Source organism: Salvelinus namaycush, chromosome 36 (assembly GCF_016432855.1).
Source record: "Salvelinus namaycush isolate Seneca chromosome 36, SaNama_1.0, whole genome shotgun sequence".
Classification (NCBI taxonomy): Eukaryota; Metazoa; Chordata; class Actinopteri; order Salmoniformes; family Salmonidae; genus Salvelinus; species Salvelinus namaycush.
The window spans coordinates 17,051,555-17,078,640 of NC_052342.1; the positions used below are offsets into that span (position 1 = coordinate 17,051,555).

General features: G+C 41.8%; 1 protein-coding gene across 2 annotated transcripts in view; it reads right to left on the minus strand.

The window, feature by feature from the left end:
* Positions 1–11,571, minus strand: part of LOC120030633 — a 28,371-nt gene extending 16,800 nt beyond the window's left edge. The window contains exon 1 of one of the 2 annotated variants that reach the window (XR_005473662.1): positions 11,501–11,571. Coding sequence is in view for 1 of the 2 variants with exons in the window: in XM_038976066.1 (XP_038831994.1) it covers positions 11,501–11,511 (11 nt within the window). In the remaining variant the exon portion in view is untranslated. The remainder of the gene's footprint in view (positions 1–11,500) is intronic. The other variant, XM_038976066.1, reaches the window with a different exon arrangement.
* Positions 11,572–27,086: the final 15,515 nt, after the last annotated feature.

The following is a 27,086-nucleotide window of genomic DNA, read 5'->3' on the forward strand; positions in this document are numbered from 1 at the left end:
GGCCAAAATCACCCAACTTATTGTGGGAAGCTTGTGGAAGGCTACGCAAAACGTTTGACCCAAGTTAAACAATTTAAAGGCAATGCTACCAAATACTAATTGAGTGTATGTAAACTTCTGACCCACTGGGAATGTGATGAAACTAAATAAAAGCTGAAATAAATCATTCTCTCTACTATTATTCTGACATTTCACATTCTTAAAATAAATTGGTGATCCTAACTGACCTAAGACAGGGAATTATTACTAGGTTTAAATGTCAGGAATTGTGAAAAACGGAGTTTAAATGTATTTGGCTAAGGTGTATGTAAACTTCCGACTTCAACTGCAATTAACCTGTTAGTGAATAGGGGGCGCTATTTTCACTTTGGGAAAAAATCGTGCCCAAATTAAACAGCCTCGTACTCTGTTCTAGATCATACAATATGCATATTATTATTACTATTGGATAGAAAACACTCTGAAGTTTCTAAAACTGTTTGAATTATATCTGTGAGTAAAACAGAACTCATTTGGCAGCAAACTTCCATATAGGAAGTGAAAATTCTGAAAATGAGGCTCTGTGTCAGGGCCTGCCTATTCAAATGGCTTGATTTATGGATCTGTATGCACTTCATACGCCTTCCACTAGATGTCAACAGGCAGTAGAAGGTTGAATGGGGTGTCTAGCTTGATGTGAGGCCGAATGAGAGCTTTTGGAGTGACAGGTCCGCTCTTTTGTCAGTTTTCAACTGCGCACAGGGAAACTCCACATTGTCTTCTGAAATGCGTTACGTATACACGACGAAATGCTCCGGCTCTGATTTTATTGGATACATATGAGAAAAACATCATAAAGTAGGATTTCAACCGAGTTTGACCAGTTTATTCGACGTTTATTGGGAATTTTGGAATTTTTCCTTCCAGGCGCAACGATTTTTGGACATGTGCCCTCCACATGGCTAGCCAAAGTTGCTAATTCGACAGAAGAAATGGACATTCTAAAACCAAACAATGATTTATTCTGGAACTAGGACTCCTTGCACAACATTCTGATGGAAGATCATCAAAAGTAAGAGAATATTTATGATGTTATTTCGTATTTTTGTGGTAAATGTTGGCTCCAACAAGGCGGAGAATATGTGAGCGCTGTCTCACAATATTGCATGCTGTATGTTGTACTAAAGTTTTTTTTTAAATTCTAACACAGCAGTTGCATTAAGAACCAGTGTATCTTTCATTTGCTGCACAACATGTATTTTTTAGTAAAGTTTATGATGAGTTCTTTGGTTAGATAACGTGACTGTCCAAAATATCTCCGGACAATTTTGTGCATTATGGCTACGTATTCACAATGTAAAACCAGGATTTGTAGCTCTAAATATGCACATTTTCGAACAAAACATAAATGTATTGTATAACATGATGTTATAAGACTGTCATCTGATGTTGTCCAAAGGTTAGTGATGAATTTTATCTCTATTTGTGGGTTTTGTGAAAGCTATCTTTACGGTGAATAAATGGCGTTGTGTGTTTGGCTATTGTGGTGAGCTAATATAAATATATATTGTGTTTTCGCTGTAAAACACTTAAAAAATCTGAAATATTGGCTGGATTCACAAGATGTTTATCTTTCATTTGCTGTACAACATGTATTTTTCATAAATGTTTTATGATGAGTATTTATATATTTCACGTTGCTCTCTGTAATTATTCTGGCTGTTTTGGTGCTATTTGTGACGGTGGCTGCAATGTAAAACTACGATTTATACCTCTAAATATGCACATTTTCGAACAAAACATAAATGTATTGTATAACATGATGTTATAAGACTGTCATCTGATGAAGTTTTCAAAGGTTAGTGATTAATTTTATCTCTATTTGTGGGTTTTGTGAAAGCTATGTTGGCGGTGAAAACATGGCGTTGTGTGTTTGGCTATTGTGGTGAGCTAACATAAATATATATTGTGTTTTCGCTGTAAAACATTTTAAAAATTGGACATGTTGGCTGGATTCACAAGATGTTTATCTTTCATTTGCTGTAATGGACTTAAATATTTCAAAAAAATATTTTTGAATTTCGCGCTCTGCGAAGGCAGTGGAATGTTGTGGGTGTTCCGCTAGCGGAACCCCGGGGCGAGAAAGGTTAAGACCTTTTTGGAACATTTTAACTGTCCCGCCCTGGCCATAGAGAGGCTTTAATTATCAAAAAAAAAATCTCTATTGTGACTAGGTTTGGCATTCTAGTTTCTTTATTTCTATGTTTTCTGTTTCTTTATGTTTGGCCGGGTGTGGTTCTCATTCAGAGGCAGCTGTCTGTCATTGTTTCTGATTGGGAATCATACTTATGCAGCCTTTTTTCCTTTTGCATTTGTGGGTAGTTATCTTAGTTAGTGGCACTATAGCCCTGTTAAGCTTCACGGTTGTTTCTTCGTTTCTTATTTTGTTGGCGACAATAACAATAATAAAATAAAATGTACACTCACGACGCTGCGCTTTGGTCCAGTCATTTCCAGGAAGAGGATCGTGACAGAACCACCCACCACCAAATGACCAAGCAGTGTAGCCAGGAGAGGCAGCCACCCCAAAAATTTGGGGCGGGGCACACGGGACGGTCGGCGGAGCCGAGGTTGGAAGCAGAGACTGTCGTACACGTCAATCCAGAGCATCCCAAACATGCTCAATGGGTGACATGTCTGGAGAGTATGCAGGCCATGGAAGAAGTGGAACATTTTCAGCTTCCAGGAATTGTGTACAGATCCTTATGACATGGGGCCATGCATTATCATGCCGAAACAATTGTTGATGGCGGAGGCATGACAACTGGCCCAGGATCTCGTCTGTGCATTCAAATTGCCATTGATAAAATGTAATTGTGTTAATTGTCCATAGCTTATGCCTGCCCATACCATAACCCCACCGCCACCATGGGGCACTGTTCACAATGTTGACATCAGCAAACAGCTTGCCCACACGACGCCATACACGTGGTCTGTGGTTGTGAGGCAGGTTGGACGTACTGCCAAATTCTCTAAAACGACGTTGTAGGCGGCTTATGGTTGGGATATGAACCTTCAATTAAATTCTGGCAACAGTTCTGGTGGACATTCCTGCAGTCAGCATGCCAATTGCACGGTCGCTCAAAACTTGAGACATCTGTGGCATTGTGTTGTGACAAAACTGCACATTTTATAGGGGCCTTTTATTGTCCTTGTGCATAAGGTGCACCTGTGTAATGATCATGTTATTTTAATCAGCTTCTTGATATATCACACCTGTCAGGTGGATGGATTATCTTGGCAAAGGAGAAATGTTCACTAACAGGGATGTAACCAAATTTGTGCACAACATTTGAGAGAAATATGCTTTTTTTGTGCGTATGAATTTTTTTAAATTTCAGCTCATGAAACATGGGACCAACCCTTTGCATGTTGTGTTCATATTTTTGTTCAGTATAGTTAGCAAGTCGGGAATTTACTGAGTTGCTTAGTTCCGGCATTACCCCAGGTTGTACATTAACCTGTATGAAGTCCTTGATACCAGTCGAGATTTATACATGTACCTTGTTCGACAAGTTAGCAATTTCTGAGTTTCCTAGTCCCGCTTGCATTTCCCCACATACATTAAGGGAAGTAAGGAAGTGTTGTAAAAGAGGAATATCTACTTATTTCTCATCATATCAGAACAGAGAATGAAACCTTCAGATTTATTTAATAGAGAGAAATTGCTATCTAGAGTTGATGCAAAAGGCTAATTATACAGAACACAGGCAGATAATTTATCACATAAAAAAATGTGTATAAGATGCTGACTGTATATGGTACAGCATGGAACTTGCAACGTCAGGGCTGTGGGTTCGATTCCCACCGGGAAACAGTAAGGGGGAGGGGGTTAGAAAATGTATGTACTCACTGCTGTAAGTCACTCTGGATAAGAGCATCTGCTAAATGACTAAAATATAAATGTTTTAAATGTGCCTGGATCCAGTGGTGAAGTGGGGCACCACCATTATCCAAGAGATGGTGCTGTTTTGCGTGTAATTCTGATGTTCATTCTAGCCACAACATTATATCATATCTGTAGAAAAGGCCCATGGAGTTCGTGGAAGAATACGATCCCCTTGGGTATATCCTGCCATACACAAACCTTGCCAAAGTCTTAGTACAGGACCTGTTGCAGATCAAGAGGGACTGGGTTGAACCGATCCACCCGGCTGACTTAGTGGAACGATGGATCTGTTGGGAAACAGTCCAAATGCCACCCTGTGCTGACCAACTGGGATCATGCCTGGAACTGCATGTGTTCTGTGACGCTTCAGAGCGGGCTTATGGGGCTGTTTCCAATCTAAGAGTGGAGGATAAGGCCGGCCACACCCATGTCTCCTTTGTCATGGCCAGGTCCAGGGTCGCACCCAAGAAGCAGTTGTCAATGCCTAGTCTGGAACTCAGTGCTGCCCTTTCTATAGATAAGTTGGCCTGTACCTTGCGAGCCGAACTCACCTTGCCAATCCAAAGGGTCATCTCCTGGAGTGATTCGACCACTGTATTGACCTGGCTCAAGTCGGAGTTCTGCAGGTATACTCTCATTGCGGAAATCCAAGACCTAACAGACGTCCAGGACTGGAGGTATGTTGACAGCGTAAACAATCCTGCTGATGACGTTACTCGTGGTAAAACCCTTAAGGAACTGGCTCAACCCCATCGCTGGAGCTTATGACCACCATTCTTGTCCCAACCAGAGAACGAGTGGCCGACAGCCCCCAAGCTCAGGAGTTAAGGAAGTCCGCCCAATGCTACAGCATCTCTACGGAATCAACAACAGCTCTCCCTGACCTAGCACAATCCCAAACACTGCCGGATCTGATCGCCGCCACAAACCAGACCTCACATGGGGTGGCTTCCATACCCACCTCCCTCGCGGCAGAAACACTACTCCTCCAGCATGCACAAGCAGTTAGCTTCCCCGAGGAGCTAAAAGCTATGAAAGCCGGTAGGGAAGTGGCCAAGGACAGCCGCCTTCTCTCTCTTGCCCCAGAATATGACCGCTGTAACCGGATCGCTGACCCCGATCCGGTTACACCGAATATGCTCTTGATGTGATGCCGAGATGCGTCACTTCCTCAAGCCATATATGCTGATACCAACCTCGTTAGCAGTCGCCGGTGGCGACACAGCCAGATCTTGGCTGACCATTTCTGGGCCCGATTCATTCGGGATTACCTACCAAGCCTACAGCACAGAGGGAAATGGCGGAGAGAAACGGCCAGCCTGGTAACTGGCCAAGTAGTAATGATAGTGGACCCTCAGCTGCTTCGAGCCTCAAGGCCGGTGGGCCATATCACTAAGACCATGCCTGGGACCGATGGTCGTGTTAGATCAGTGGAGATCCAGGTAAAGAACCGGACATATATCCGGACAGGACATATATTAGGCCAGTTGCCCCACTAATTCCTCTCCCTGAGATGATAGAGGACGGGGAGCAATGAGCCTTTTTGAGGAGTGTGGAATTTAACACATTTCCAGGGTGGCTGTAGAAAAGGCCCATGGAGTTGGTGGAATAATCCTTTAATTCATGGCCACTTGCTCAGCTGGGCCAGGGGCGCTTTAATTAGGTCAGGTGGAAATGTCTGACAGATCTCCACTCATTAAAAGGAGGAAATCGCCATCGCCCGATCTCGCTGCTTTCTCTTCCTTAATGCAACCGCTGTGTCAGATTATTTTTTTAAATTACGGAAAAAGCATACCATGCAATAATCTGAGTAGGGCGCTCAGACGACAAATCAAGCCAAACAGATATCCGCCATGTTGGAGTCAACATTAGTCAGAAATAGCATTATAAATATTCACTTACCTTTGATGATCTTCATCAGAATGCACTCCCAGGAATCCCAGTTCCACAATAAATGTTTGTTTTGTTCGATAATGTCCATCATTTATGTCCAAATTCCTCCTTGTTGTTCTCGCGTTCAGTACACTTTCCAAACTCACGTGCAAGTCCAGCGGAAAGTACGGGCGAAAAGTTAAAAAAGTTATATTACAGACCGTAGAAACATGACAAACGAAGTATTGAATCAATCTTTAGGATGTTTCTAACATAAATCTTCAATATTGTTCCACCTGGAGAATTCCTTTGTCTTCAGAAATGCGAAGGAACAGAGCTCGCTCTCACATGAACGCGCATGTTCAGCTCATGGTAGACCCTACTCAATCCCCTCTCATTCGGCCCCACTTCACAGTAGAAGCATCAGACAAGGCTCTAAAGACTGTTGACATCTAGTGGAAGCCTTAGGAAGTGCAACATGACCAATATCCCACTATATCTTCAATATGGAATGAGTTGAAAAACGAAACAACCTCAGATTTCCCACTTCCTGGTTGGATTTTTTCTCAGGTTTTGGCCTGCCATATGAGTTATGTTATACTCACAGCCATAATTCAAACAGTTTTAGAAACTGCAGAGTGTTTTCTAACCAAATCTACTAATAATATGCATATTCTAGCTTTTATGGCTGAGTAGCAGGCCGTTTACTCTGGGCACGCTTTTCATCCGGACGTGAAAATACTGCCCCCTACTCCAAAGAAGTTAACTCAGTCTAATCCAGAAGTTCTGGGCGTCCATGAATCCACACTTTCCAGTAAATATACCATTTTATGGTTAAAGGAATCCTTGCCTCAGTCTCATCCATTCCTCAGTCACCTGACCCGTCACCACCTGTTCACCTTCAGTGTCAGTCATCCCATCTGTCCAGCTACCCACACAGATTCCAGTAATCTTTCAATATCAGTTAGCAAACTATTACAAAAATGAATTGTTTTAGCTGATAAAGCATTTGTGATCAGTTATCTGTTTTATTGTTGTTTTTGTTCATTTTCTTTGAGTAAGCCAGCTCCCAAATGCAGCTGTTTCAGTCTGACTTCAGTGTTCCTTTGCGGAGGGGCTTGCCAGGGGTCAGCCCTCGGTTTTCTCTGGTTGAACGTCATTGGCTGCACGTGATTGCCGTGTGCTTACGGGATACAGCACTTACTAGGAGTTCCAGGCAGCTGTAGACCCCTTGGCTGCTGCCATAGAGGTACATTAAAAGTGCCCGCCCAAGGTCCATTGATACCCATGTCAGGAGTTCACCTAGGGGTCATGATTGGGGCTGTACCAAATGATTGATGTATTAGAATAATTGATTATACTTATGTTGTATTAATAGAAGGGGTTATAAGACCCCTCCCACCTTACATTTATAGGGTCCTAGACTACAGATTAACAATATATATACATTATGAATTTTGATATTGTTCCACAGTTGTTTTCTAGTATTGTTCCACAGTTGTTTTCTAATTCTCTCTCTCTGCCTCTTATAAAGAGACCCCTCTGAGAAATGTGTGACTGAGACAGAACTCTGCAGGGGAGTGTAGGAGATAAGACTAGTCAGACATTCCACTATAAATCAACTTGGACATTTACTGCTAAGCATTTAGATAACACACTAAAAGCCTTGTTTATATAGCTGGTTTTGGTCTCATGAGCAAAAGATAATGACGTAGGCAGTGACATCACTAGGGCTGGACTTCGGATTTGATCAAATAACATGGGACCTTTTCTTTGATGCAGAACTTACTCGTAAACATGCATGCTATGTTCCTGATGGTCAACTTCTGTCTGCAATTGCATTAATAAAGGTTTTTGAATGATTTAATTAAAGATATTGTCATAATGCTAATTTCACCAATGAGCCAATGATTGACAAGGAACAAGGAACCGAACGCCAACACACACAATGAGCCTGTGCAGTGGATGGGGCATGAGCTAGAGCGGTGTTTGTGACAAGGGAAGATCCCTGAAAACAGTTATTCTCACGAAAACATCTGTGAAGTCTGAACGGTTTGAACTACAAACTATTATGACCCCATTCTGAAACGCTTACGACCCAATTCTCACTTACACAGACATGCCGCCTGTTTTGCTCTATGACTCTCACATGCCACACAGGACTCGTTAGAAGGTAAGGTTAGCCACTTCCCAACTCTGCATAACATGACTGTGGCAAAATGAATGGAAGTGAATGGGTGTTTTTCAATATAGAAGATCATACACAATAATCACATTGTGGTCGTCCATGATGTATTCCTTTATCTCTCAGATGCATTTCAGACGCTTCAAACACTTACAACCAGATCACAGGTAGTGTTATGAGACAATGCATGATGTTATGTGGATTTTTCAGTTTATTTCACCAATTACCACCCAGGACATATTGTCATTCTAGGCAAGAGCCTCTCTGTTTGCCCATCCCTTCTCCTATTGGGTTACAGTCCGAGCATTTTCGTTGACTTATCAAGTGAGGAAAATTGCTATGGCTGCTATAACAGCAGGCAAAACAAATTCTGAGGAGCTGGTTCGAACCAAATATTGTCCTGTGTAGAATTTGGGAACTTGTGTTCTTTGATAATGCCCAGTTTAAGAGGTCCACTGACAGTTTGTATGTGGCCAAACCCGAAACTCTGGCCAACGGTCACATGCTATTTCCAATTCGCAGGAACTTATTAAACAGTGTTTGTTCTTGCAAATGGGAGATAGCATTGTCCAGCTGAATGTCTTTCCTATGTGGCTCTTGTTTGCTGGCCCTTGATATTAATATGAATTGTCTATGTCTCTATTTATTGAAATCAATCACAACTTCACTGGCAAATAATGCAACATATGTTGCAATGATTTTGGTTGTTGTGGTTTTTCTTGAAGTTGTTTTGTCTTTTATATTTGTTTTGTCTAATTGTTTGTCTGTGTGTCCATTCTGGTCCCTCTTATTGAACTCATCATATTATATACACTGAGTGTACAAAACATTATGGACACCTGCTCTTTCCATGACATAGACTGACCAGGTGAATCCAGGTGAAATATATGATCCCTTATTGATGTCACTTGTTAAATCCACTTTAATCACTGTAGATGAAGGGGTGGAGACAGGTTAGAGAAGGATTTTTAAGCCTTGAGACAATTGAGACATGGATTGTGTATGTGTGCCATTCAGAGTGTGAATTGGCAAGACAAAATATGTAAGTGCATTTAAACAGGGTGTGGTTGTAGGTGTCAGGTGCACCGGTTTGTGTCAAGAACTGCAATGCTGCTGCTTTTTTCACACTCAACAATTTCCTGTGTGTATCAAGAATGGTCCACCACCCAAAGGACATCCAGCCAACTTGACACAACTGTGGGAAGCGTTGGAGTCAACATGGGCCAGCATCCCTGTAACTTAATAACTGGATATTAGGAAGGTTTTCCTAATGTTTGGTATACTCAGTGTAGACCCTTTAAAACCTGTTGAGGATAGAGGGCGCTATTTTCACTTTGGGAAAAAATCGTGCCCAATTTAAACGGCCTCGTACTCTATTCTTGCTCGTACAATATGCATATTATTATTACTATTGGATAGAAAACACTCTCAAGTTTCTAAAACCGTTTGAATTATATCTGTGAGTAAAACAGAACTAATTTTGCAGCAAACTTCCTGTCAGAAAGTGAAAAATCTGAAATCGAGGCTCTGTTCCAGGGCCTGCCTATAAATTTGCTTGAAATCTATTAGTATACATGCACTTCATACGCCTTCCACTAGATGTCAATAGGCTGTGAGAGGTGAAATGGGGTTTCTAGGTATTTCTATGGTCAAAAGAGAGAGCTTGGAATGACATGACCCCCGAATTCCTTTGTTCAGGAAGCGCATAAAGGTCATCAGTGTTGGCTTCTGAAAAGCATTCGCTATAGACGTCATTTATCTCCGGCTTTGATTTTATTTGATAAATGTGATAATATCATCGTAAAGTATGTTTTTTCAATATAGTTTCATCAGATTATTGAAATATTTTCGGGAGTTTAGGCGTGTTGCGTTCTCTGCGTTTGTTCAGGAAGGAGAGCTTCGCGCCACTTGGCTAGTTTGGCTTGCTAATTCGAGAGGGAAAAATGCCATTCTAAAACCAAACAACGATTGTTCTGGACAAAGGACCCCTTGTACAACATTCTGATGGAAGATCATCAAAAGTAGGACCCATTTATGATGTTATTTCATATATCTGTCGAACATGTTTTCTATTAGTTTGCGCCCAGATTTTGGGCGCTCTCTCGCTATAATGTAAGCTGCATGTCATACTGAAGTTATTTTTAGAATTCTAACATGGCGATTGCATTAAGAACTAGTGTATCTATCATTTCCTATACAACATCTATTTTTTAGTAAAGTTTATGAATAGTTATTTGGTCAGAATAGGTGAGTGTCAGGAATATATCCGGACATTCTGGGAAAAAGATGCTAAGTTTTCACAATGTATAACCACGGATTTCAGCTCTAAATATGCACATTTTCGAACAAACCATATATGTATTGTGTAATATGATGTTATAGGACTGTCATCTGATGAAGTTTATGAAGGTTAGTCAAATTATATATCTTTTGCTGGTTTATTCGCCATCGCTAACGTTGCTTTGAATGAATGGGGTTGTGTGGTAGGCTATTGTAGTAAGCTAATATAATGCTATATTGTGTTTTCGCTGTAAAACACTTAAAAAATCTGAAATATTGGCTGGATTCACAAGATGTTTGTCTTTCATTTGCTGTACACCATGTGTTTTTCAGAAATGTTTTATGATGAGTATTTAGGTATTTCACGTTGGTCTCTATAATTACTCTGGCTGCTTCGGTGCTATTTCTGATGGTAGCTGTGATGGTAGCTGCAATGTAAAACTGATTTATACCTCAAATATGCACATTTTTCGAACAAAACATAGATTTATTGTATAACATGTTATAAGACTGTCATCTGATGAAGTTGTTTCTTGGTTAGTTTGGTTGGTTCTTGGTTAGTTTGGTTGGTTATGTGCAAGCTACCTGTGCTGTGAAAAATGTCTGTGCTTTTTTGTATTTGGTGGTGAGCTAACATAAATATACGTGGTGTTTTCGCTGTAAAACATTTTAAAAATCGGACATGTTGACTGGATTCACAAGATGTGTATCTTTCATTTGCTGTATTGGACTTGTTAATGTGTGAAAGTTAAATATTTCTAAAAAATATTTTTTGAATTTCGCGCTCTGCCTTTTCAGTGGAATGTGGGAGGAGTGGCGCTAGAGGAACCCCGGCCTTTAAATACTATATCTTCTAAGAAACAAATCTGTAAAAGTACACCTTGATATTGTGACCATTTTGAGAAATCATATGAAACATCTCTGAATAATACTGGACACCTTAATGAGGCATAATATGACTTATTAACTTTAACTTCTAGAGCCTGCAGAGGACAAAAGAAGAATGTCTTCTCACTATTGTGACCGATGGGATTAAATGGATTTTAAATAGACTAAGGGCTGGTTTCCCTGATTTAGATTAAGCCTGAGCTATTCTTCATTGAGAATGTTTTTACTCTGAGTGTAGGCTTAATCTAGGCCATGGAAACCATACCCAAATATTTATAATTGTGTCCCTCAATAATCGTAAACATTCAATAACATTTGAAATAACAATTAAATCTGTTGACACTTACTTGCATGCCATGATGGTCTTTAGTTGTGTAATCCACCCAAGGAAGATAAGGTTGACAGGTAAGTTATCTCTGTCGACAGAGAACATGGCATTTCAACTGAGGAATGTTATACTGTATATGAAAGAATCAAACTAATCAACAATCTCAGTAAGGTGAGAACTCAACAAACTCTCACCGGAAAAGCATTTTAAGACTGAATCTCAAACCGAACACTTGACCCCTAAAGGTGTCCACATGCTTCCCAATCCGAAACAGTTTGTGTATATATTATGGTGGAGTTTTGTGACCTTTTTGTTTGTATTGGTCTTCAGCAAGGGTGTCTTCAGCTGTTCGTGAATACAAAAAAAATTGTCGGTGATTGGTCAACAATACGGATTCTGCAATAAAGTTTTTGTTGTCATTCAATGATAGACATATCATTTTCATGCACATTTTTCACTTGAGAAATACTTTACCAAAACATCAACATTTATTACAGATTTCTTCCATTATCAGATGAATTCAGACTGTTTTGAGGAAGTATACTGGCTACGGTGTCTCAAAAGCGACAAACATAATGAATTTCATAATGTTTTGGTCACCGAGAAAAAAGCACATGTCTAGTTAGTTAGCTACAGCAGGTTCTACCATTTCACAATAGCCTGTAATCACTAGTTATTACTTCTAAATACAATTTGGGGTGGATTCTTGTTTGGGGCAGAGGTCAGGTCAGATGAAGTGAGGAAGAACAGATATCAGTAAGGTTCTGTCTAGCAACAGAGATGATTTGGCTGTTCAAATGTGTAGGAGACTCAGGCTAGGAGAAAGGGTTAAATATCAGTGCTTGTGGGAAGAATAAACTTGGTTTAAGCTTTCATAGTGTCCGTTGAGTTTTTACTCTGAAAATTATAACCTGATACTGGTTAAATAAAGGTTGAATAAAATAAATAAAAAAGTATCTGTGTAACAGTTGGGATAATTTTGAGTACATATTTCTCATCCCTGGATTGAGGTACGTTTTACCAGCCATATCCCGTGCCGGCTCTGTGGTGTCTTAATCTACACAGGAATGCTGCCTGACCCTAGTGCAGCTTTTAGCAAGTGGGTCGGATCTGCTGGCTACTTTGGGACACAACATCGGGAGTCTGTGAAAGCTGGCTATATTGTGGTAGGGTTATTTTCTGTTGCCATCCACCAGAAGAATTCACAACTCAGGGAGTCCAACCAATTCACAGACTCCCGATGTTGTGTCCCAAAGCTACAGGCATACGCCAGTAAGGCTATTCTTTGCTATATAGCCCTATTCAGACAGGACAAGTATTACTAGAGACATTGATTATATAATTATTATAAACTGGTTGGTTCAGGCCCCGAATGCTGATTGGCTGACAGCCGTGGTATATCAGACCGTATAGCACGGGTATGACAAAACATTTATTTTTACTGCACTAATTACGTTGGTAACCAGTTTGTAATATCAATAAGGCACCTCTTGGGTTTGTGGTATACGTCCAATATATCACGGCTAAGGGCTGTATCCAGGCACTCGCATTGCGTCGTGCTTAAGAACCTCCATTAGCCGTGGTATATTGGCCATATACCACACCCCTTTGTGCCAAGCATGTGTGTTATTCCAGAGGATCATTCTCACGGGATTAGATTTTCCAAATTGCTTTCAGTATTCCCCAGTTTTTTTCATTCAATCTACTCTTATGACTGACGCCTGGAGTGGAGGTTTTTATTCTAGACATGAAGATATTTTAACATCATGTCTAGACCAGTGGTTCTAAACCTCTCCTCAGGTCCAACCAGCCATTCCATGTATTTGATCTATTCCAGAGCTAGTACACCTGATTCAACTTGTCAAATAATCATCAAGCCCTTGACTAGTTGAATCGTTGAGTTAGTTTACGGCTACAACAACATTGTTTTTTATTTATTTTAATTTCACCTTTATTTAACCAGGTAAGCTAGTTAAGAACAAGTTCTCACTTACAACTGCGACCTGGCCAAGATAAAGCAAAGCAGTGCGACACAAACAACAACACAGAGTTACACATAGAATAAACAAGCGTACAATCAATAACACAATAAAAAAAGAAAGTCTATATACAGTGTGTGCAAATGGCGTGAGGAGGTAGGCAATAAATAGGCTATAGTAGCGAAGTAATTACAATTTAGGAGATTAACACTGGAGTGATAAATGAGCAGATGATGATGTGCAAGTAGAGATACTGGTGTGCAAAAGAGCAGAAAAGTAAATAAAAACAATATGGGGATGAGGTAGGTAGATTGGGTGGACTATTTACAGATGGACTATGTACAGCTGCAGCGATCGGTTAGCTGCTCAGATAGCTGATGTTTAAAGTTAGTGAGGGAACTATAAGTCTCCAGCTTCAGCGATTTTTGCAATTCGTTCCAGTCATTGGCAGCAGAGAACTGGAAGGAAAGGTGGCTAAATGACGTGTTGGCTTTGGGGATGACCAGTGAGATATAACTGCTGGAGCACGTGCTACGGGTGGGTGTTGTTATCGTGACCAGTGAGCTGAGATAAGACAGAGCTTTATCTAGCAAAGACTTATAGATGACCTGGAGCCAGTGGGTTTGGCGACGATTATGTAGTGAGGGCCAGCCGACGAGAGCATACAGGTCGCAGTGGTGGGTGGTACATGGGGCTTTGGTGACAAAACAGATGGCACTGTGATAGACTGCATCCAGTTTTCTGAGTAGAGTATTGGGAGCTATTTTGTAGATGACATCGCCGAAGTCGAGGATCGGTAGGATAGTCAGTTTTACTAGGGTAAGTTTGGCGGCGTGAGTGAAGGATGCTTTGTTTGCAAAATAGAAAGCCGATTCTAAATTTGATTTGGATTGGAGATTTTTAATATGAGTCTGGAATGAGAGTTTACAGTCTAGCCAGACACCTAGGTATTTGTAGTTGTCCACGTGTTCTAGGTCAAAACCGTCCAGGATAGTGATGCTAGTCGAGCGGGCGAGTGTGGGCAGCGGACGTGGTACTAGGGGCTCCACTGTAAACGAAAACAATGATAACTATCCTAAACAACAGTATACAAGGCATATTGACATTTGAGAGAGACATAAAGCGAGGCATAAAGCAATCACACGTGTTGATGGGTGAGCTAGTTAAGACAACAACGGGTAAGACACCAACAGCTTATTAGCTAAGACCACAACAACAGGTAAAATGGCGATGATGGGCATTGAGGGTAGGTTAACTACACACAGGGCCTGAGTTCAGGGCTAGGACCGAAAGATAAACAAAAGGAAATAAACAAAATGGAGTACCGTGATAAATTAACAGTCCAGCAGGCATCAGCTATGTAGCCAAGTGATCATAGGGTCCAGTGAACAGCAATAGATGGAGCAGGGAAGCCGCAACGTAGTCGTTGCTACGCTAGCACACGGGAGACACAGCATTTATAGTTAGCAGGCCGGGGAAAGTAGAAGCGTCTGCTCCGACGTCCGGCGACGGCCGGTTGAGGGCACAGCGGATGGAATTACATCTGCGGACCAGTCGTGGTGGTACGGCAGGGCGTCGTGTCGACAAAGGGTCCTGGCCAAGATGGCGAAAGAGGTATTGTAGTTGTAGTAATTTCGTTTGCTAGCCGGGAGATGGGCCTGGCTCCCGGCAAACTGGTGCCAGCTTCAGGGCAGGGGCGTTAGCCACTATAGCCACTCGGTAGCAGCTAGCTAGCAGCGATGATCCGCTGCAAAGGTCCAGAGCTTACGGCAAGTATACGGCGGAGTAGTGGATTCTAGCCGTGTCCGGAAGGCATCGGCTGGGTAGTCGGGTGATCACAGAGTAGGACGGTAGGTGGACCTAGCTCAGGGCTAGCTTCGGGGCTGGGTCACTCGGTGGCAGCTAGCTAGCTGTGATGATCAGGAGTAATGGCCCAGGGTTTACGGCAGGAATCCGGTGTTGTAGTGGAGAAAAACAGTCCGAGGCTGGTAGGTTTTATCCAGTCAAAAAAAAACGGTTGGTGCCTGTGCAGAAGGTAAAGGCCGCTAGCAGTCGCTAACAATGACTAAATAGCTAGTAGCTAATTAGCTGGTTAGCTTCTGATGGCTAGCTTATGATGGAGGTTCTGGCTATAAGGTCTTAAAAAAAGCGGATCTGTGTCACATTGAGTGAGGCGGGTTACAGGAAGGTATATTTAATTTAAAAAAAGAAAAGAGATTGAAAATAAATTGAAATATATACAAAAAAGACAAAAAAATGCAAAAAGTAAACAAGAGGACGACAAACCACGCCATCTTGGCATAGCAGTGAAAAGTCTGTGGGTCCCGAGGAGAGGTTTGAGAACCACTGGTCTAGACGATAGGCTACACTGATAACTCGTGCTTTGCTGTCAAATGTACACGTGTCCTAATAAGATTTAACCTGTTGAGGACAGAATTCAAAAAATTCTGAGGGCGCTGTGAAAACAGAGGGCGCTGTTTTCACTTTGGGGGAAAATCGTGCCCAATTTAAACGGCCTCGTACACAATTCTTGCTCTTACAATATGCATATTATTATTACTATTGGATAGAAAACACTCTCTAGTTTCTAAAACCGTTTGAATTATATCTGTGAGTAAAACAGAACTCCTTTTACAGCAAACTTCCTGATCAGGAAGTGGAAAATCTGAAAACGACGCTCTGTTGTAGGGCATGCCTATAAATGGGCTTGATGTGTATTAGGATACATGCACGTCATACACCTTCCACTAGATGTCAATAGGCTGTGAGAGAAGAAATGTAGTGTTTATCTTGGTCTGAGGTGGAATAAAACCTCTTGGCATGACGTGTCACCCATTTCCTGTTTTCTGGAAAGCGCGAGGAGGGACCTGGTATTGCCTTCTGTAAAGCTGTCGTTATAGGCGACTACTATCTCCGGCTTTGATTTTATTTGATAAATGTCACAATATCATCGTAAAGTATGTTTTTTCAATATAGTTTTATTAGATTATTGAAATTTATTCGGGACGTTAGGCGTGTTGCGTTGTGTGACTTTGTTCAGGAAGGAGAGCTTCGCATCACTTGGCTCCTGTGCTTGCTAATTCAAGAGGGAAAAAGGACGTTCTAAAACCAAACAACGACTGTTCTGGACAAAGGACCCCTTGTACAACATTCTGATGGAAGCTCATCAAAAGTAGGACCCATTTTATGATGCTGTTTCATATATCTGTCGAACTTGTGAACTATTAGTTTTGCGCCCAGTTTTTGGGCACTCTCGCCATAACGTAAGCCTTATGTCGTAATGAAGTTATTTTTAGAATTCTAACACGGCGATTGCATTAAGAACTAGTGTATCTATCATTTCCTATACAACATGTACTTTTTAGTAAAGGTTATGAATAGCTATTTGGTCAGAATAGGTGAGAGTCTAATAGAAATATCCGCACATTCTGGGAAAAAGATGCTACGTTAGCACAATGTATAACCACTGATTTCAGCTCTAAATATGCACATTTTTGAACAAAACATAAGTGTATGTATAACCTGATGTTATAGGACTGTCATCTGAGGAAGCTTATCAAGGTTAGTAAAAAAATGTATATCTTTTGCTGGTTTGTTACGATCGCTAACGTGCCTATTGCTATCGCTAACGTGCCTTGATGAATGAATGCGGTAGTGTGGTAGGCTATTGTAGTAAGCTAATATAATGCTATATTGTGTTTTCGCTGTAAAACACTTAAAAAATCAGAAATATTGGCTGGATTCACAAGATGTTTGTCTTTAATTTGCTGTACACCATCGATTTTTCAGAAATGTTTTATGATGAGTATTTAGGTATTTCACGTTGGTCTCTATAATTACTCTGGCTGCTTCGGTGCTATTTTTGACGGTAGCTGTGATGGTAGCTGCAATGTAAAACTGATACCTCAAATATGCACATTTTTCGAACAAAACATAGATTTATTGTGTAACATGTTATAAGACTGTCATCTGATGAAGTTGTTTCTTGGTTATTTTGGTTGGTTCTTGGTTAGTTAGGTTGGCTTTGTGCATGCTACCTGTGCTGTGAAAAATGTCTGTCCTTTTTTGTATTTGGTGGTGAGCTAACATAAATATACGTGCTGTTTTCGCTGTAAAACATTTAAAAAATCGGACATGTTGACTGGATTCACAAGATGTGTATCTTGCATTTGCTGTATTGGACTTGTTAATGTGTGAAAGTTAAATATTTCTCAAAAATATTTTTTGAATTTCGCGCTCTGCCTTTTCAGTGGAACGCTAGCGGAACCCCTGGGCCAGACAGGTTAAATCGAGAAAGTGTGATCATAATCATTATTTTAGCGATCCATGGCAGACGTCCCTCCTAATAAAAACGTCCTGATGATTTGAGCTGTTGAACAGTATTTGCACTTGAGATGCATTTATGGATGAGAAAGTGAACTTGCCATTTGCAAAAAGTTTAGCTCAGTGGGGAATCGGGGATGCCCTGCTTTGTGATCTATTGCCTAGGAAGTCAACATCCAGGGTTTCATTAAAATAAGCTATAGACAAAATACTTTACATTGCACATTTAGACCTAATTAAACTGACACATTTGGCAATTTGTTGAACTTCCAATTCACTGGCACACAGTAAGCCTCAAAAAAGTCAGAGTCTAGCTTACTCAGGTGTTCAAAGGCACATTTCAGACCAAGAGCCTAATGCTTCTATTGCTTTTTATGAGTTTTATCTAAGAAAACGATTTAGCTTCAGAAGCAACAGTTACAGAGATGATCCAAATAGCTTGATTGCCATAGCAACATCAGGGAAAATGGGCAGAAGGGAGTGGTGTTTCAAATACAGCAGTTCTGTAGCACGACAAAATCTATTTCCCCCTTAGGAGACTGAAAATATTTGGCATGGGTCCTCAGATCCTCAAAAGGTTCTACGGCTGCACCATCCTGACGGGTTGCATCACTGCCTGGTATGGCAACTGCTCGGCAGATGGTAATGCGTACGGCCCAGTACATCACTGGGGCCAAGCTTCCTGCCATCCAGCACCTCTATACCAGATGGTGTCAGAGAAAAGCCCTAAAAATTGTCAAAGACTCCAGCCACCCTAGTCATAGACTGTTCTCTCTGCTACCGCACAGCAAGCGGTACCGGAGCGCCATGTCTAGGTCCAAGACGCTTCTAAACAGATTCTACCCCCAAGCCATAAGACACATGAACATCTAATCAAATGGCTACCCAGACTATTTGCATTGCCCCCCCCCCCCCCCATCTTTTACACCGCAGCTACTCTCTGTTGTTATCATCTATGCATATTCACTTAAATAACTCTACCTACAAGTACATATTACCTCAACTAACCGGTGCCCCCGCACATTGACTCTGTACAGGTACCCCTCTGTATATAGTCTCACTATTGTTATTTTGCTACTGCTCTTTGATTACTTGTTACTTTTATTTCTTATTGTCACGATCGTCTTTCTGTGGAAGAGAGGACCAAGGTGCAGCGTGATACGAATACATCTTCTTTTAATATAACGAAGACGAAACAAACACTTTTACAAATATACAAAAAAAAAAAAAAAACGACCGTGAAGCTACAAACCTACGTGCACACATGCAACATAGACATAGACAATTACCCACAACCTGTCTAATGCCTATGGCTGCCTAAAATATGGCTCCCAATCAGAGACAACGATAGACAGCTGTCTCTGATTGAGAACCACTCAGGCAACCATAGACATACCTAGACACCTACACTGAACACAACCCCATAAACTCTACCAAAACCCCCTAGACACTACAAACACCCTCGACTAGACAAAAACACACAAACATTCCCCATGTCACACCCTGACCTAACTAAAATAAGAAAGAAAACAAAGATAACTAAGGCCAGGGCGTGACAGTACTCCCCCCCAAAGGTGCGGACTCCGGCCGCAAACCTGACACAGAAGGGGAGGGTCCGGGTGGGCCTTCTTATGGCGGCGGCTCGGGTGCGGGACGTGACCCCCACTTCACCATAGTCAATTCCTGCTTTGGTGGCGCCTCTGGTACGGCGAGTCCCGGACTGAATACCATCCTAGAGGGCGCCACTGGATGGAGGGGCAGCTCCAGACTGAGGGGCAGCTCCGGACTGAGGGGCAGCTCCGGACTGAGGGGCAGCTCCGGACTGAAGGGCAGCTCCGGACTGAAGGGCAGCTCATGACTGGCAGACGGCTCCGGCAGATCCTGGCTGGCGGGCGGCTCCGGCAGATCCTGGCTGGCGGGCGGCTCCGGCAGATCCTGGCTGGCGGGCGGCTCTGTAAGGAACTGCCAGAGCCGCCCGTCAGTCAGGAGCTGCCAGAGCCGCCCATCAGTCAGGAGCTGCCAGAGCCGCCCGTCAGTCAGGAGCTGCCAGAGCCGCCCGTCTGTCCTGAGCTGCCAGAGCCGCCCATCTGTCCTGAGCTGCCAGAGCCGCCCGTCTGTCAGGAGCTGCCAGAGCCGCCCGTCTGTCAGGAGCTGCCAGAGCCGCCCGTCAGTCAGGAGCTGCCAGAGCCGCCCGTCAGTCAGGAGCTGCCAGAGCCGCCCGTCAGTCAGGAGCTGCCACAGCCACCCTTCACTCCGGCGCTGCCAGAGCCGCTCGTCTATTCGGGGCCCGATGAAAGGATCCCCAGTCCGAGGTCGGCGGCGAGGGTCGCCGCTCCAAAGGCGCCACTTAAGTGGGCCAAGACTATGGTGGAGTGGGGTCCACGTCCCGCGCCAGAGCCGCCACCGCGGACAGATGCCCACCCAGACCCTTCCCTATGGGTTTAGGTTTTGCGGCCGGAGTCCGCACCTTTGGGGGGGGTACTGTCACGTTCTGACCTTAGTTCCTTTTTTATGTCTCCTTTTTGTTTGGTCAGGGCGTGAGTTGGGGTGGGCATTCTGTGTTTGTCTAGTTTTTGTACTTCTGTGTTTGGCCTGATATGGTTCTCAATCAGAGGCAGCTGTCTATCGTTGTCTCTGAGAGCCATACTTAGGCAGCCTGTTTTCCCACTATAGGCTGTCGGTAGTTATTTTCTGTTTAGTGTGTGTTGATACCTGACGGAGCTGTTTCGGTTGTGCCTTTTGTTACTTTGTTATCTGGTGTTCAGTTATATTTAATAAAATGCCGAACATGTACTACGCTGCACCTTGGTCCTCACCTTCTTCCACCAACAAAAACCGTTACACAAGCCAACTACTTTTTCCTTATTGTTAGTCTATTTTGATTATTTGATGTGTAATAAATAGCAGCTAAATATGGTATGTGGCTGTAGATTGTAGTCTACACTGCATAATGAAACAATCTCTAGTAAGATAGTGTTTTGAGAGTGGATACTACTACTGACTGTAGTATTCAACTGGTCTCTGACTGTATTATTTGACCTTGTGTCACGCCCTGACCTCAGAGAGCCTTTTTATATCTCTATTTGGTTTGGTCAGGGTGTGATTTGGGTGGGCATTCTATGTTCTTTATTTCTAGGTTTTGTGTTTCTATGTTTTGGCTGGGTATGGTTCTCAATCAGGGACAGCTGTCTATCATTGTCTCTGATTAGGAATCATACTTTGTCAGCCTGTTTTGCCACCTTAGGTTGTGGGATGTTGTTTTTTGTTAGCTCTGTGTAGCCTTCAGAACGTGACGTTCGTTGTTCTTTTGTTGTTTTGTTTGGTGTTCGGTTTTACATAAAGAAGCATGAACACGTATCACGCTGCGCCTTGGTCTCATCCTTCCGACGAGCGTGACACCTTGTCTGAGTGCATTTTATATAATTAAGGATTTAAATCCGAATCACTCCATTCAGTATAATATGTTATGTTTCATATGGTATGTATTAATTTGTGGATGTCCATCACCCATTTGTATGATATGTTACGAATTACAATTTGTATTATGTGTTACGAATTTGTAAAACGTATGACATGTTACGAATTCTAGCTAGTTGGCAAATGTTAGCTAGCTCGCTAACATTAGCTAGGCTAGGGTTTAGAGTCAAATCAAAATGCGCCTTCTTCACAACGCTGTCTGTGTGTGTGGACCAATTCAGTGGAGTCAGGGGTTAAGGTTAAGTTTAGGAGTTACATTAAAGGGTTTTAAGGTTAGTTAAAAGTGTTACGGTTAGGGTTAGCTAAAAGGGTTAAGGTTATGGGAAGGGTTAACTAAAAGGGTTAAGGTTAGGGTTATGGTTAGCTAACATGCTAAGTTGGTACAAAGTACATAAAAAGTAGTAAGAAGTTGAAGAGTTGCTAAATAGCAAATGTTGTTTATGATGAGATTCAAACTTTTTGATGAACATTTGGGTTCCTAAACTTGTTGTCCATGAGATTGGAACTTGCAACTCTGGGTTGCTAGAGATTCGTGTTATATGCCTACCCATCCACCCTGACCAGCCACCCTACTTTCCTTTTTGCCTTAAGTAACCATCTGTCTTCTGTAACCATACCGAACGTAACATATCATACTAAATGGTGTGTCTCAAATTTACGTACAGAATAATATGAAATGCTCTGAGACTAGGCTGTATTATTTGGCATTAATAGACTGGTTTATGCCCTATAACTTTCTATTCAAGCTGGGCGAGAGCACGAAGGCGGCTGATGTTCATGCAGGTTCAGGTAGGCTATACAAGACCGTTGTATATGCAAAATAATCTATTGGTAGCGGAGTAATATGATGTTGCATCAAAAATGTATTTTACAATCTGCAGTGTTTGAATCTCCAACTTTAATCACTGAACAAGTAGAAGAATTACATTATTGCCGCTAGCCAGCGGACAGACACCTCGTATAGCTTCGTGAAATGTTAGGCTTGAGACCAAATAAGCCTACCAATACACTTTTATCCATTAGCTAAAGAAAAGCTATGGAATAGCTTAGCCATACTCATTGATAACCTAATCTATACTTTAATATACGTTTGATGAATGTATGAGGCATTGCAAGACAAGACATTGCGAGATACGGATTGCCAAAATAGCTTATGCGCTTGGTTCCGACTGTCTGCCTGCCCCTCCTCTCTCTCCCTCGCTGGCTCTCCTGCTCTTTCGAAATCTATTCTCTATGAAAGATGTGTGTGTTCTGTCTTAAGTTTATTGCTTATAGAATAGCCTACTCATTGATTGCTCCTACTTTAGTTAACTTGCGAGACAATGCATTCCAAAAAATTGTGAAATAAAGCATTTCGAGATACAGCTTCTGATTACTGGATGCACGGTTCGGACTCTGCTTGGTAGATGCGAGTTTGTGTTCTCTGAAGTAGCCTATGGCAGCTACTCAGTCTCATCCTTTGCACAAATACTGAATCTTAAGAGTCTAGGAGTCGATTCCACAACTTGACACCCAGAAATGGGAGTCAACTGGCAACGAGTCGAGGAATGTATTATTTTAGAGTTGACTCTCCACCACATGCACAGGTTGCCCACTCGATAAAGATGCTTCCACTGCGCCATTCGGTGACTCGACAACTAGTTTGACTCGTGAACAAGCATATCGAGTGATTGAGTCCTCAGTGTTCAGTTTGAGATTCAGACAAAATAAAATCTTAGCATCTTTTCATCCCTTTCACCTTACCTCTGCTCTTGGAGATGGTTTGTTTCAGTTCTGCAGTCAGAGGAATGGGGGTGATGTGTGTTGCAGGTCTTATAGTGGAACAGCCCAGCATTCTCCTCCCACCTAACCTCACAACTCCAGTACTGTACACCCCTTCTCACCAAGTCAGCTGATTTCAGAGAAGAGAGATCATCTCTTCAGTTGAGGGTGCCGGATAGTTGGCAGGTTTCCAAACAAATAAAGGAGATTTCTTCATTAGAGGCAGTTGGAGACAAATTCAAATCAAATCAAATGTTGTTAGTCCCACGAGTCGAATACAACAGTGAAATGCTTACTTACAAGCCCTTAACCAACAATGCCGTTTTATTTGAAACTGACTTGCCTAGTAAAACAAGGTTAAAAGTATGGTTTTGGTATTGTGCTGGAGATAATGAAAATTAGGTAATACATTTTTTAAACGACTATATATAAATATATATATATTATTATTTTTATAATTTAAAAAAAATCTACCTGAGACACAAAAAAAAACTTTCGTTGCAAAATCGAATGAGTTGCTATCAACCTGGACATGATTCAGTTCCATTTCCATGTTATTTTAAATGTGGGCCTAAAAAAGTTAATTCATTCTTGCCATGGAAACCGTGATACATATACAGAGCACCTTCACACTTGAGAATTTCAAACACTTATTCTCAGCACAGAACTCAGTCAACAGGAAGTGGTTTTCAGTTTCTTGTCACAGTCCCGCTCACACACGGAGATGTATAGAGGACTCTAGTTCCCAAAATGCCAGTTTTAGCATGGGCAGCGCCATTGAGGACTTTCACCATTTGGAAGTAGTCAACTGGGTGATACTTCCTATGTGTTAAGGAAAGATCACATAACTACATCAGGTAGGATCAGCCAATGCATTATACTCATGATCAAACATTCCATAACTGCAGGTGGCAGTACATTTAAAAACTTGGCTTTGTACCTGTTCTTACACATTCCAGGTAGCACTATACACCATTTCAGTTTATTTATCAACTCAGAGGTAGAAAATGGACTACTTCAAAATGGAGATGGCCTCACTGGTGCTGCCCGTGCGCTCACAGACATGGCGTCGGAATGGGACGGATACAACTTTGCGATTTCTATTCATCTCTATGCTCACACCTTAAAATGGAGCTACACCCCCTCACCATTTCCTACAATGGACGAAGATGTAACATGTGTTTTCCAACCGAAAGAAAGGCAGCGCTGCTCTGATCAGCTTTCTCTATTCAAATCTTACCTTACTATTAGAATTATTTCACAATACTGATAATGGATCAGCTCCTAGACAGATATTACCACCTATGGCTGCAAATATTACAGCGGCTAAGGCTTATTATAATGTTTACCCAATGAAAATGCACAAGGCCTAAATCACAGATTTATCACATCCTTGCGCCAATGTTAGCAGGGCCTTGCACAGACCTTTTGGGGAGCATTTGCCCAAACAAAACAAAGGGCACCCCCCCCAACAAAAAAAAAAGGTACAGGGAGTGAAGGTTTAATAGCTGACCATGAAACGGACCAGCGTCTGGACAGGAACACATAACAACAATTCATGAGGACACAGGGAACACCACAGAGGAACAGACAGATATACAGGGCTAATCAACAACGTGGAGGAGTCCAGGTGAGTCCAATGAGCGCTGCTGCGCGTAATGATGATGACAGGTGCGTGTAAAGAAGGGTAGCCTGACGCCATCGAGCGCCAGGGAGGGGGAGCTGGGGCACGCGTGACATTGAGAAATTATTACAAGAAGAGGGGAATGCAGCAAAACCTGATGAGTAAAGTATTTTGCTAAACTATTTTCAGCTTGAAGAAATTACCTACTTACTAACAATGACCAACACAATTCCAGTCAAAATAGAAGATTGTAAGAAATACTGTAGCCTTCCATTATTATATCAAACCCAACACCATTTGTTGCCACTATCATGTATCTCAGTGGTTTTGAAACTTTTTTGACCCATGGACCCCAAAAATGTGTGGTACCAAACGTGCAACCCTGGGCACACATGCGCACAATCGCTGTGCAAATGTAGTCGGTCATAAACGCCATAAATGGTGATGCATTCTTTTCAAAAGTCTACAGAAATACTGCGTTTTACACCTGCATTTGGAGCTGAAAGTCATTCATGTTAGCAGCCAATATCAACTAGGGATATAGGCTATCACTTCTCTGGCGTCCAGAGAAAGAAAAATCATACAGCCTACTTGTAGCTGAGGTTGCAGGATCGGATGGAAAGCATATTCTGTCTGCACCTCCCCATCACTTTGAGGGCAGCCTCCCTGTTCTTCCTCACAAATAACATAATACATTTGACAACATATGTTACATCCTCATCCCATAATATTGATGGCAGTGCGATGTTACAGCTGCCTATCTTTAGACATATAGCCAGTAGCCAGTCAAATAGGCCTTTCTGAAAAATGAAAATTCTGGCAAAGATGAGACAGTAGTAGATTGCTGAACTGTATTTTATATGAATGATAAACGTAGGTCTGCTCTGTTTTTGCAGGCAAAACTGGATTAAATTAAATTATTTCTGGTCACTAATCTGAATATGCGTCCGCCTAGGCTTGCCAATGCTGATGACTGGTCATTGGTCAACAATCAAGACCCACAACTTTTTGGTTCTGAAGCATAGATGAGATTTGCGGGCAGTGGGTTCAGAAAATCTGAAAAATAGGCCTAATGTATACAAAAAAATACCTACATTTTCGGGGAAATTAAAGAGCACTTTGGAGACTAGAAGTACAAATGAGCATGTGCTCTGCATTAAATATATTTAGACAAATTACAGACAGTAGATTACAATTAGCAAAATATAACTAAATTGTTTGAACATGAAATGTAGCTATTTCAATATTTTATTTTAACTAGGCAAGTCAGTTAAGAACAAATTCTTAATTACAATGACGGCCTACCCCGGTCAAACCCTCCTCCAACCCGGACGACGCTGGGCCACTTGTGCACCGCCAAATATGATTGAAATAGGCCTATAGCCTACAGTTTATATTTTAAAGCAGTCGTCTCGGTTTTCATTTGAAGCATGTTTTTATACGTTGCTTGTTTGTATCAATTGAAAAGACATTGGCAACTTTGTATTTGTTGTCAACTTTGTTCACAAGTTATCAGGGGTCACAGAGAGATGGACAAATCATGTGATTCTATGTTTAGCGGAGATTATCTGTGTTTAACGTGGCGCGGGAGGGCAAAACAGCATCTACCTACCCACTTAACTGTTCTACAAGTCGCCTGAGGCAGGTGCTAGATTATGAGCGTTTTCAAGTGCAATTTTAGTAACGATGGTTTTGGGAAACAACTCTGAGATTCTAACGATGCTCCTACGAAGATTCTAACGATGGACTTGGCCTTAAGATGCTTTTAGGGAAACCGGGCCCTGTTTACTTAATTACCAGTAGGCCTATATACAAACATTTGTGGCCACAAAAATAACTAAAGTCATTCCATTCGCTATTAGAAGGCAAATGCAGTTTAGCTGTGATACATATACTGACTTGAGGACCATGCGGATGCCTGGGAGCGGAAAGGAAGGCTGTTTGTACTGCTGCCTGGCTTTATTGAGAGCAGAGCTCTATATATAATGATGAGATGCTCATGTCGCCCTAACAAAGGGAGTGGTCCAAAAGGCGGGAAGATAGGCGACAAGTTTAGGTCCAAAAAAAAGATCCAAAAAGTGTGTAGCAGGCAGCTAATTATTGTATGACATTATGACATGTTTTTGTAGAATGTCACCTATTGACCGAGGTGAATGAAGCTACAACAAGAAGGTGATAATGGCTGGAGTCAATTTTGCTTGTTTTTGCAGTTCTGCAAATTTCATTTTAGAGTTTTTAAATAGTGTAGAAATGCAGTAAATTACCTTAATTAACTTTTATATCCTTTGCCATACCCTAGGTTTAGCTGAAATGATGCCCCTGTGATACCTTCTTCAGGAAATAAATGATCATAAAGAATCTCTGATCTCTTACATGTCCTCAATGATGAACGTAATGTTCTTTTTAATTTATTTATTTTGTTTAACCTTTATTTAACAAGG